This window comes from Crinia signifera, chromosome 6 (genome assembly GCF_055691185.1).
Source record: "Crinia signifera chromosome 6, ASM5569118v1, whole genome shotgun sequence".
Taxonomy (NCBI): domain Eukaryota; kingdom Metazoa; phylum Chordata; class Amphibia; order Anura; family Myobatrachidae; genus Crinia; species Crinia signifera.
This window is the reverse complement of record NC_139222.1, coordinates 290,282,234-290,295,747: the sequence shown is the minus strand read 5'-3', so window position 1 is coordinate 290,295,747 and position 13,514 is coordinate 290,282,234. Positions and strand designations below refer to the sequence as shown.

The following is a 13,514-nucleotide window of genomic DNA, read 5'->3' as shown; positions in this document are numbered from 1 at the left end:
CCCAGATAGACCTATCTTACCAATGGTTGACATATATCCACCTGGAAGTGGATGGAGTTTAGCTAAAGGGGGCATTATAGGTTGGCCTGGGGTGGTCTGTGGGTAGCGATGTATAACTGTTGGGTGATGTCCCAGTGTCACATTGCTGGACTCTATTCCAGGTCAGCCTGAAGTTCTCAGAGAGTGAAGCGTTGCCCGGGTCAGACGTTATTCTGAGTCTCCAAGCCAACAGCGACTCCATGTGCGCCCTACGTGTGGTGGACAAGAGTGTGGTAATGATGAAACCGGAGGCCGAGCTGACGGAGAGCAAGGTACGGGCCCAGCCACACGTGTAGAGTGGGTGATCTATCAGGTACTCATCTTCCATCTTTGGCTCATGCTCTCCTTGTTCCTAGCACCAGCGGCATAACTGGGGATGACGGTGCCCGGGACAATTAAAAAAACTGTCACCCTATGAACAATGTCCTTTCATTTCTTACTGAATTCTTATATTGGTTACGCAGTATGCACACAGTTACGGACACAGAAGAGCGGGGCCAAATACCAACACGACAACAATGGGGGGGGGAGGGTGCAGGTGTAAGACAAAGGTGTAACTACAGTATGCCACAATCATGTGACACTTTAGGTGAGTTCCAGTATACTGTCCACGTGACTGTGGAGAACGTTGGTCACTTTAGATTAAATCTAGTATGGGTATAACATGGGGGTGAATAATAATGCAATCACTTATTCTGAGGTTCTTGATCACCTACAAGTATCTGCCCCCTCTGTGTGATCACCTCTAGTAACTGCCCCCTCTGTGTGATCACCTCTAGTAACTGCCCCCTCTGTGTGATCACCTCTAGTAACTGCCCCCTCTGTGTGATCACCTCTAGTAACTGCCCCCTCTGTGTGATCACCTCGAGTAACTGCCCCCTCTGTGTGATCACCTCTAGTAACTGCCCCCTCTGTGTGATCACCTCCACTAGTAACTGCCCCCTCTGTGTGATCACCTCCACTAGTAACTGCCCCCTCTGTGTGATCACCTCCACTAGTAACTGCCCCCTCTGTGTGATCACCTCTAGTACCTGCCCCCTCTGTGTGATCACCTCCACTAGTAACTGCCCCCTCTGTGTGATCACCTCCACTAGTAACTGCCCCCTCTGTGTGATCACCTCCACTAGTAACTGCCCCCTCTGTGTGATCACCTCCACTAGTAACTGCCCCCTCTGTGTGATCACCTCTAGTAACTGCCCCCTCTGTGTGATCACCTCCACTAGTAACTGCCCCCTCTGTGTGATCACCTCCACTAGTAACTGCCCCCTCTGTGTGATCACCTCCACTAGTAACTGCCCCCTCTGTGTGATCACCTCTAGTAACTGCCCTCTCTGTATGATCACCTCTAGTATCTACCCCCTCTTTGTGATCACCTCTAGTAACTGCCCTCTCTGTGTGATCACCTCTAGTAACTGCCCTCTCTATGTGATCACCTCTAGTAACTGCCCTCTCTGTGTGATCACCTCTAGTAACTGCCCCCTCTATGTGATCACCTCCACTAGTAACTGCCCCCTCTGTGTGATCACCTCTAGTAACTGCCCCCTCTGTGTGATCACCTCTAGTAACTGCCCCCTCTGTGTTATCACCTCTAGTAACTGCCCCAGTGGCGTAGCTATAGCTCCGCAGCCCCCGCGGTGGCAGGGAGGCGCAGAGAACCGGGGGTCTGCAGGGCTATAGCTACCACTTACCCGCTGCTGTCCGGCCGCATCTGCCTGTCACGGTCCCGTATCTCCGGCGCCGGCTCCTGCTGCTATAATGAAAACGGACTCTTAGAAAATGGCTGCCCCCATACTGCAGACAGTTTTATGTCTGCAGTATGGGGGCAGCCATTTTCTAAGAGTCCGTTTTCATTATAGCAGCAGGAGCCGGCGCCGGGAGATACGGGACCGTGACAGGCACATGCGGCCGGACAGGTACATCGAGGGGAGGGAAGGGGCCGAGGGGAGGGGGGCGCCGAAAAATATGCGGCGGGGGGGGGGGGGGGGGGGGGGCGACAATTAGGTAGTTACGCCACTGAACTGCCCCCTCTGTGTGATCACCTCTAGTATCTGCCCCTCTTTGTGATGACCTCTAGAAGGCTATGTAATCACCTCCACTAGTAACTGCCCTCTCTGTGTGATCGCCTCTAGTAACTGCCATCTGTGTGTGATCATCTCCACTAGTAACTGCCCCTTCTGTGTGACCACCTCTAGTAACTGCCCTGTCTGTGTGATCACCTCTAGTAACTGCCTTTTCTGTGTGATCACCTCTAGTAACTGCCCTCTGTGTGTGATCACCTCTAGTAACTGCCCTCTGTGTGTGATCACCTCTAGTAACTGCCCGTTCTGTGTGATCACCTCTAGTAACTACCCCCTCTGTGTGATCACCTCTAGTAACTGCCCGTTCTGTGTGATCACCTCCACTAGTAACTGCCCTCTGTGTGTGTGATCACCTGCACTAGTAACTGCCCCTTCTGTGTGATCACCTCTAGTAACTGCCCCTTCTGTGTGATCACCTCCACTAGTAACTATGCCTCTGTGTGATCACCTCCACTAGTAACTGCCCCCTCTGTGTGATCACCTCCACTAGTAACTGCCCCCTCTGTGTGATCAACTCCACTAGTAACTGCCCCTCTGTGTGATCACATCCACTAGTAACTGCCCCTTCTGTGTGATCAAATCTAGTAACTGCCCCCTCTGTGTGATTAACTCTAGTAACTGCCCCCCCCCTGTGTGATGACATCCAAAAGTAACTGCCCCCTCTTTGTACTAACCGCAACTAGTAACTGCCCCATCTTTGTGATCACCTCCACTAGTAATTGCCCCTCTGTGTGATCAATTCTAGTAACTGCCCCTCTGTGTGATCACCTCTAGTAACTGCTCCCTCTGTGTGATCAAATCTAGTAACTACCCCTCTGTGTGATCACCTCCACTAGTAACTGATCCCTCTGTGTGACCGCCTCCACTAGTAACTGCCCCCTCTGTGCGATCACCTCAACTAGTAACTGCCCCTTCTGTGTGATCAATTCTACTAACTGGTCCCTCTTTGTGATCACCTCCACTAGTAACTGCCCCCTCTGTGTGATCAATTCTAGTAATTGCCCCATCTGTGTGATCACCCCACTACTAACTGCCCCCTCTGTGTAATTGCCTCCACTAGTACCTGCCCCTCTGTGTGATCACCACTAGAAACTGTCCCCTCTGTGTGATCAATTCTAGTAACTGCCCCATCTGTGTGATCACCCCACTACTAACTGCCCCCTCTGTGTAATTGCCTCCACTAGTAACTGCCCCTCTGTGTGATCACCACTAGAAACTGTCCCCTCTGTGTGATCATGCCCACAAGTAACTGCCCCCTCTGTGTGATCACCACAACTAGTAACTGCACCCTCTGTGTGATCACCCCCACTAGTAACTACCCTCTGTGTGATCACCTCCACTAGCTACTGTGTGATCACTTCTAGTAACTGCCCCCACTGTGTGATAACCTCTAGTAACTGCCCCCTCTGTGTGATCAATTCTAGTAACTGCCCCCTCTGTGTGATCACCTCCACTATTAACTGACCCCTCTGAGTGATCACTTCCACTAGTAACTGCCCCTTCTGTGTGATCAATTCTAGTAACTGCCCCCTCTGTGTGATCGCCTCCACTAGTAACTGCACCCTCTGTGTGATCAACTTCACTAGTAACTACCCCTCTGTGTGATCACCTCCACTAGCTACTGTGTGATCACTTCTAGTAACTGCCCCCACTGTGTGATAACCTCTAGTAACTGCCCCCTCTGTGTGATCAATTCTAGTAACTGCCCCCTCTGTGTGATCACCTCCACTATTAACTGACCCCTCTGAGTGATCACTTCCACTAGTAACTGCCCCTTCTGTGTGATCAATTCTAGTAACTGCCCCCTCTGTGTGATCGCCTCCACTAGTAACTGCCCCCTCAGTGTGATCAACTCTAGTAACTGCCCCCTCTGTGTGATCACCTCCACTAGTAACTGCCCCTCTGTGTGATCACCACTAGAAACTGTCCCCTCTGTGTGATCAATTCTAGTAACTGCCCCATCTGTGTGATCACCCCACTACTAACTGCCCCCTCTGTGTAATTGCCTCCACTAGTAACTGCCCCTCTGTGTGATCACCACTAGAAACTGTCCCCTCTGTGTGATCATGCCCACAAGTAACTGCCCCCTCTGTGTGATCACTACAACTAGTAACTGCACCCTTTGTGTGATCACCCCCACTAGTAACTACCCCTCTGTGTGATCACCTCCACTAGCTACTGTGTGATCACTTCTAGTAACTGCCCCCACTGTGTGATAACCTCTAGTAACTGCCCCCTCTGTGTGATCAATTCTAGTAACTGCCCCCTCTGTGTGATCACCTCCACTATTAACTGACCCCTCTGAGTGATCACTTCCACTAGTAACTGCCCCTTCTGTGTGATCAATTCTAGTAACTGCCCCCTCTGTGTGATCGCCTTCACTAGTAACTGCCCCCTCAGTGTGATCAACTCTAGTAACTGCCCCCTCTGTGTGATCACCTCCACTAGTAACTGCCCCTTCTGTGTGATCAATTCTAGTAACTGGCCCCTCTTTGTGATCACCTCCACTAGTAAGTGCCCCCTCTGTGTGATCAATTCTAGTAACTGCCCCCTCTGTGTGATCACCTCAACTAGTAACTACCCCCTCTGTGTACTCACCGCAACTAGTAACTGGCCCTCTTTGTGATCACCTCCACTAGTAACTGCCCCTCTGTGTGATCAATTCTAGTAACTGCCCCCTCTGTGTGATCAATTCTAGTAACTGCCCCCTCTGTGTGATGACATCAACAAGTAACTGCCACCTCTCACCGCAACTAGTAACTGCCCCGTCTGTGTGATCAATTCTAGTAACTGCCCCCTCTGTGTGATCACCTCCACTAGTAACTGCCCCTCTGTGTGATCACTTCTAGTAACTGCCCCCACTGTGTGATCACCTCTAGTAACTGCCCCCTCTGTGTGATCAATTCTATTAACTGCCCCCTCTGTGTGATCAACTCCACTATTAACTGACCCCTCTGTGTTATCACTTCCACTAGTAACTGCCCCTTCTGTGTGATCAATTCTAGTAACTGCCCCCTCTGTGTGATCGACTCCACTAGTAACTGCCCCCTCAGTGTGATCAACTCTAGTAACTGCCCCCTCTGTGTGATCACCTCCACTAGTAACTGCCCCTCTGTGTGATCAATTCTAGTAGCTGCACCCTATGTGTGATCAATTCTAGTAACTTCCCCTTCTGTGTGATGACATCAACAAGTAACTGCCCCCTCTCCTTGCAACTAGTAACTCCCCCCTCTTTGTGATCACGTCCACTAGTAACTGCCCCCTCTGTGTGATCAATTCTAGTAACTGCCCGCTCTGTGTGATCACCTCTAGTAACTGCCCCCTCCAGAGCCGGCCCTAGCCTTAATGACGCCCTAGGCAAGATTTTGGTTGGTGCCCCCTACCACCGCCACTAGTTCCGCCTCTGACCCTGCTCCCCTTTCCCAGTACCATCAACAGTCATCATAGCAGTCATCATTTTGGTGCTCCTATCCGCAATATTTTAAATAGAAACAGTGCACACATTTGGTGCGCAGCCCAAACAGGGTTGTGTTTTTGCTGGGAAGGGGCATGGCCACACAATAGCACCCCCAATTCAAATTATGCCACACAGTAGTGCAACTTTATTCACATTATATCATGCGATGGTGTCCCTTATTCACGTTACATCACACAGTAGTACCACTTTACCTTATATACATTTTTCCTCACATTATTCACATTATACCCTTAGAAACAAATCCTGAGAAAATATTGTATTTAAAGCACCTCCATGGCCACACTGCAACCCAGCACAAAGCAGTGTGTGCTGGGCAGAGGAGAAGAGCTTCAGCTGCTGCTGACTAAGGGGAGGGGGCCCGGGGTAATTTGTACCCCCTACCCCTTTCTCTCAGCATCACTGATAATACCACAGAGTAATGCCCCTTACACATGACACACATTATTAATGTCCTTATAACCATAATGCCCCTTACACATTATGCCAACCTTTATTAATGCCCTTCATTCACATAATGACACATATAATGCCCCTTACACATATGTTGCACATTATTAATGCCCTTATACACGACACACATAATGCCTGTAACACATATGTCGCACATTAATAATGCGTTTATACATGACACAAATAATGCCCCTTACACATATGCCGAACACTATTGCACAGCCATCCCACCCGCAGACAGCACTCGCACAGCCGCTAACACTTTGACCTCTGCCTCTGCTTGGATACAGATGTTTCCTCATACATCTTGACTCAATAGGCCATGCAGCTCCTGGCCAGTTCTGCTAACGTTGGGTGCCTTTTTTGCTGAAAATTCGTCTTATTTGCATTGTTATGACCAGCACACACAAGGAGTTTCCAATGATTAAAATAATATGCGGCATGCCTATATTTTGTGAGCGACTGTGGCTGTACCTGCATACGGAATGCTATGTTACAGTGATTTCCATGAATAAACTATTTCATATGCAGATACAGCCTCACTCACACACAGAATATAGGCATGCTGCATATCATTTTAATCAGCAGAAGCTGCTGATGCCCCTAAGCATTCCAAATGCCCTAGGCAATTGCCTAGTTGGCCTATGCCTAAGGCCGGCTCTGGCCCCCTCTCTGTGATCAATTCTAGTAACTGCCCCCTCTGTGTGAAGAGATCAACAAGTAGCTGCCCCTTCTCACCGCAACTAGTAACTGCCCCCTCTTTGTGATCACCTCCACTAGTAACTGCCCCTCTGTGTGATCAATATTAGTAACTGCCCCCTCTGTGTGATCACCTCTAGTAACTGCCCCCTCTGTGTGATGACATCAACAAGTAACTGCCCCCTCTCACCACAACTAGTAACTGCCCCCCGTGTGATCACTTCCACTAGTAATTGTCCCCTCTGTGTGATCACCTCCACTAGTATCTGCCCCCTCTGTGTGATCCCCTCCACTAGTAACTGCCCCCTCTGTGTGATCACCTCCACTAGTAACTGCCCCCTGTGTGATCAACTCTAGTAACTGCCCCATCTGTGTGATGACCTCCACAAGTAACTGCCCCCTCTGTGTACCCACAGCAACTAGTAAATGCCCCCTGTTTGTGATCACCTCCACTAGTAATTCCCCCTCTATGTGATCAATTCTAGTACCTGCCCACTCTGTGTGATCACCTCTAGTAACTGCCCCCTCTGTGTGATCAATTCTAGTAACCGCCCCATCTGTGTGATCACGCCCACTGGTAACTTTCCCCTCTGTGTGATCACCCCCACTGGTAACTTTCCCCTCTGTGTGATCACCCCCACCAGTTACTGCCCCCTCGGTGTGATCACCCCCACTAGTAACTGCCCCCTCTTTGTGATCACCCCCACTAATAACTGCCGGTACTTATGTATTATCTGGGCTCCCATGTTAAATGCACCCCATTTTTTCATACCCCTACTATCCAATTATGCATGGAGTTGATTTTATATAGTGTGGCGAGCGCAGCGAGCCACCGTGCCCGAAGCGTGGCGAGCGCAGAGAGCCCCGCGAGGGGACGCGGTCTCATAAGAAAAACGGGAGCCCAGATATTACATAAGTACCTAACTGCCCCCTCTTTGTGATCACCCCCACTAGTAACTGCCCCCTCTTTGTGATCACCCCCACTGTTATCTGCCCCCTCTGTGTGATCACCCCCACTAGTAACTGTCCCCTCTGTGTGATCACTGTGAGTAGAATCTGCTCCATCTGTGTGATCACCCTCACTAATAACTGCCCCCTCTGTTTGATCATCCCCACTAGTAACTGCCCCCTCAGTGTGATCACCTCCACTAGTAACTGCCCCCCTGTGTGATCAACTCTAGTAACTGCCCCATCTGTGTGATGACCTCCACAAGTAACTGCCCCCTCTGTGTACTCACAGCAACTAGTAACTGCCCCCTTTTTGTGATCACCCCTACTAGTAATTGCCCCCGCTATGTGATCAATTCTAGTACCTGCCCCATCTGTGTGATCACCTCTAGTAACTGCCCCCTCTGTGTGATCAATTCTAGTAACTGCCCCATCTGTGTGATCACCCTACTGCTAACTGACCCCTCTGTGTGATTACCTCCACTAGTAACTGCCCCTCTGTGTGATCACGCCCACTGGGAACTGTCCCCTCTGTGTGTTCACCCCCACTAGTAACTGCCCCCTCTGTGTGATCACCCTCACTAGCAACTGCCCCCTCTTTGTGACCCCCCCCCACTAGTAACTGCCCCCTCTGTGTGATCACCCTCACTAGTAACTGCCCCCTCTGTGTGATCACCCCTACTAGTAACTGCCCCCTCTGTGTGATCACCCCCACTAGTAACTGCCCCCTCTGTGTGATCACCCCCACTAGTAACTGCCCCCTCTGTGTGATCACCCCTACTAGTAACTGTCCCCTCTGTGTGATCACCCCCACTAGTAACTGCCCCCTCTGTGTGATCACCCCTACTAGTAACTGCCCCCTCTGTGTGATCACCCCCACTTGTAGCTGCCCCCTCTGTGTGATCACCCTCACTAGTTATTGCCCCCTCTGTGTGATCACCCCTACTAGTAACTGCCCCCTCTGTGTGATCACCCCTACTAGTAACTGCCCCTCTGTGTGATCACCCCTACTAGTAACTGCCCCCTCTGTGTGATCACCCCCACTAGTAACTGCCCCTCTTTGTGGTTACAGATGCAGAACCTGGTAAAGACCAAACGCACATTTATATCTAACCGCCTGGATAACAGCTTCTGCCGGGAAAAGACACCCAGATATGACAGCGACTCTTTTGAATTTCGGATTGCGCCCTGGGCGTGGCATAGTTACTATGCGGAGAAGAAGAAGGATATTCAGAGCATAATAAATGTAAGTGACCATCTTGTCGGTGATTTGGCGCCTGATTAGTAGCTGTGTTTTCACAATAAATATGATTTATTCTAGATTTAGCTGGAGGTGAGGGGCAGCCACATGCAGTGCAGGACCCTACACAGTGACAGGATCCTGGTGCTGCACGTAATGTTACAGTGCAGCACATGGCTCCCATCACTGAGCAGGACCCTACACAGTGACAGGATCCTGGTGCTGCACGTAATATTACAGTGCAGCACATGGCTCTCATCACTGAGCAGGAGCCTACACAGTGACAGGATCCTGGTGCTGCACGTAATGTTACAGTGCAGCACATGGCTCCCATCACTGAGCAGGACCCTACACAGTGACAGGATCCTGGTGCTGCACGTAATGTTACAGTGCAGCACATGGCTCCCATCACTGAGCAGGAGCCTACACAGTGACAGGATCCTGGTGCTGCACGTAATGTTACAGTGCAGCACATGGCTCCCATCACTGAGCAGGACCCTACACAGTGACAGGATCCTGGTGCTGCACGTAATGTTACAGTGCAGCACATGGCTCCCATCACTGAGCAGGACCCTACACAGTTACACCACACAAATTTATAAGTGGAAACCCTCCAGCGCTTCTAACATAGACAATAGTACTTCCCTTTTTGTTGGTTGGATAATCCTATTTAGGCAGGTGTGTGGAATAGGCTGTCCTTGTAGTTAATATTCATAGGTGTTTAGTCCATGCAAAAATATGAAAACAAGGAAATCATATATATTATCCACACTATGAGATCAGTTCTACACCCGTGCAGGTAGATCGGGGCTGTGCAGCTGTTCCTTCCACCAAACAGGGGGGACAGACCGATGTGATCTGTAAGGATGGCTTCCGTACCTAGACTCACATCAAAATGTGACTGGTCACATACATCAAGGTATCTTTTAATCTCTGGTGCGTACCCCAACTCACAATTAAGGAATGTAGTATTCTCACATAAAGGTATCTTTTAATAAAGCGAATAGGATATGCCAAGGGGATGCGTACCCCAACTCACTGGTATGAATGCTGTGGTAATCACATCAAGGTATCTTTCAGGCCACTCAGTAGATGAACCATAAAGTGCTTTAATAACTTCCACATCCAGAAGTGTACATCATATAGAATAAAATCAAACAAAGTAATCACTGTGACTGAGGTATACGATAGAACAGTGGTGAATGCCTTATACAATAGAACAGTGGTGAATGCCGTATACAATAGATCAGTGGTGAATGCGTGGAGTCTACAACCTGGGAGGTCTTCCGGATGATCCGGCCAGGGAGTAGGTCAGTCCAAGTTCAAGGTTGCAGCAGTCATCAAGGGATCACCTTCCTCAATACACACAACGCGTTTCGATCCACTCTGGGATCTTTTTCAAGTGTATAGAGGATGGATTTGAATGGGGTTTATATACCCATATACAGGAAGTGACAGGACTTCCTGTTTCCTGTTGTTCACAAAATTTACATTTACAAACAAATACATTAAACACATTTATTGTGCACAATACCTTTAAAAACAATTCATATAATAAGCCCATGGTCAGGTATCTTATATAAATATACCGGAAGTGCGGTGCGTTCCACTGCGCCCGCTTCCGCGTATCACACGGCCGGAAGTCCATATGCCACGCTCGGAGAGCCGGCAGATGGGAGGCGCACGCAATGCTGATAGTTTGCAGCGCTTTTTGATGACGTGTGCGTTCCAGCACATCAAAACCCGGCTATGTTTGCGTTCCAGCATATACTGAAACTCCGGCTTTCACCTGTTAAAACCCATTGCTTTAAAAATCTAAAAAATCTATTAAAAACTTTTAAGAAATCTGCTCCTTTAGGAGAAATGACCACGGGCTGTACAGGGGTCAAATACACATAAAATCCCAATAAAACATATGTAATGTGTTGATATCATTAGTTTTTCTCTTTTTCCAGATAGCTCAGGTGGTATACTATGAAGAGAAAAAGACATGCCTCAGAACAATGAAAAAACTTTTTTTAAGTATTTAAATACATTTAAGAAATACTCATAAAAAACACTTTAATTCAAAACCGCTATTGTGGCCACCAGGAGACAGGGTATTACATTTGAAGCTGTATTCCATTTCTGCCTTTGCCAGTTTGCTTGCCACATCTTTATCTCTCAAATCTGCAGTAACGGTTTTTAACCCAAAAAAACCTGATATATGTGAGGGGGAACAATTGTGTGCAGTTTTAAAATGGGCGGACAATGCATGTGTTTCAACTCCTTTTTTTAATATTGCGCACATGTTTAGCGACACAAACTTTTAAAGGCCGTGAAGTGCGGCCAATATAGAACTTATTACATGTACATCTGATCGCATACGCTACATTTTGACTATTACATGTAATGAAATCGCAAATTTTTGCCTCCTTCCCATTTATCAGAATCTCCGTGATTTTGTTTTTCTCCCCTTTTATATGTCTACATGGTAGGCTTAGGCCGCATCTATAGAAGCCCATAGACCGGATCCTACCAGGCCGAGCTGGAGGTTTCAATTGGCTTGATGTCAATTTATTTTTCAAATTTGGTGCTTTTCTGTAGATGCAAACCGGTTTTTCTGGAATCAGATTTTTCAATATGGGATCCTTATGTAACACTGGCCAGTGTTTTTTAATAGATTTTTCAATTTCCCTATGTCTAGGGTTGAACCCTGTTACAAATGCAAATTCAAATTTATTCTCTTTTGTCACCTGGGCCTTGGTTTTGACTGTCATAAGAGTGTTCCGATCTATGTCTTTGATGTTCTGGATTGTGGTTTCCAATAGATTTGATTCGTAGCCACAAGCCAGAAATCTATCTTGCATTTCTCTCGTTTGTGCATCTAATGCAGCCCACACACGCACCGATCCCGTCGTGCTAGCACACACAGCATCGCATCGTATGCCTTGTGCATACGATGTGCATGCGATGCTGTGCTTGAAAAAGCTAGTACAAAAAGTATGTGCAGCACATACTTTTTGTACTGTACGATGAGGTGCCGCGGGAGCATCGCACCCCATCGTACAGCATTGCACCGCCCGCATCGGTGCGTGTGTGGCCTCCTTAAGATTTCTGGTTCTGCACAATTTCTTTTAAGCCTCTTGAACTGGCCACTTGGTGTGGACTTTAACCAGTTGTTATGATGGCAGCAGAATCGATCTCATAGTGTGGATAATATATATGATTTCCTTGTTTTCATTTTTTTGCATGAACTAAACACCTATGAAAATTAACTACAAGGACGGTCTATTCCACACATCTGCACGTAATGTTACAGTGCAGCACATTGCTCGCATCACTGTGCAGGACCCTACACAGTGACAGGATCCTGGTGCTGCATGTAATGTTACAGTGCAGCACATGGCTCCCATCACTGAGCAGGACCCTACACAGTGACAGGATCCTGGTGCTGCACGTAATGTTACAGTGCAGCACATGGCTCCCATCACTGAGCAGGACCCTACACAGTGACAGGATCCTAGTGCCGCACGTAATGTTACAGTGCAGCACATGGCTCCCATCACTGAGCAGGACCCTACACAGTGACAGGATCCTGGTGCTGCATGTAATTTTACAGTGCAGCACATTGCTCCCATCACTGAGCAGGACCCTACACAGTGACAGGATCCTAGTGCAGCACATTGCTCCCATCACTGAGCAGGACCCTACACAGTGACAGGATCCTAGTGCCGCACGTAATGTTACAGTGCAGCACATGGCTCCCATCACTGAGCAGGACCCTACACAGTGACAGGATCCTGGTGCTGCACGTAATGTTACAGTGCAGCACATGGCTCCCATCACTGAGCAGGACCCTACACAGTGACAGGATCCTGGTGCTGCACGTAATGTTACAGTGCAGCACATGGCTCCCATCACTGAGCAGGACCCTACACAGTGACAGGATCCTGGTGCTGCACGTAATGTTACAGTGCAGCACATGGCTCCCATCACTGAGCAGGACCCTAAACAGTGACAGGATCCTAGTGCAGCACATTGCTCGCATCACTGAGCAGGACCCTACACAGTGACAGGATCCTAGTGCCGCACGTAATGTTACAGTGCAGCACATGGCTCCCTTCACTGAGTAGGACCCTACACAGTGACAGGATCCTGGTGCTGCACGTAATGTTACAGTGCAGCACATGGCTCCCATCACTGAGCAGGACCCTACACAGTGACAGGATCCTGGTGCTGCACGTAATGTTACAGTGCAGCACATTGCTCCCATCACTGAGCAGGACCCTACACAGTGACAGGATCCTGGTGCTGCACGTAATGTTACAGTGCAGCACATTGCTCCCATCACTGTGCAGGAGCCGGCATTTTGGTGTCACCCCTCGGCTGGCGACATCTGGTACATACAGTACTGAATAACACCTGCTGTATATACACTGATTACTGTATACTGGACATTACATACAGTACTGAATAACACCTGCTGTATATACACTGATTACTGTATACTGGACATTACATACAGTACTGAATAACACCTGCTGTATATACACTGATTACTGTATACTGGACATTACATACAGTACTGAATAACACCTGC

General features: G+C 48.6%; 1 protein-coding gene across 1 annotated transcript in view; it reads left to right on the top strand.

The window, feature by feature from the left end:
- The window catches only part of LOC146009483 (alpha-2-macroglobulin-like protein 1), a 196,413-nt gene that overhangs the window by 96,754 nt on the left and 86,145 nt on the right, over positions 1-13,514 (top strand). Inside the window, exons 16-17 of the mRNA XM_083149909.1 lie at positions 162-311; positions 8,765-8,938. Of these exons, the coding sequence (XP_083006035.1) occupies positions 162-311; positions 8,765-8,938 (324 nt within the window). The remainder of the gene's footprint in view (positions 1-161; positions 312-8,764; positions 8,939-13,514) is intronic.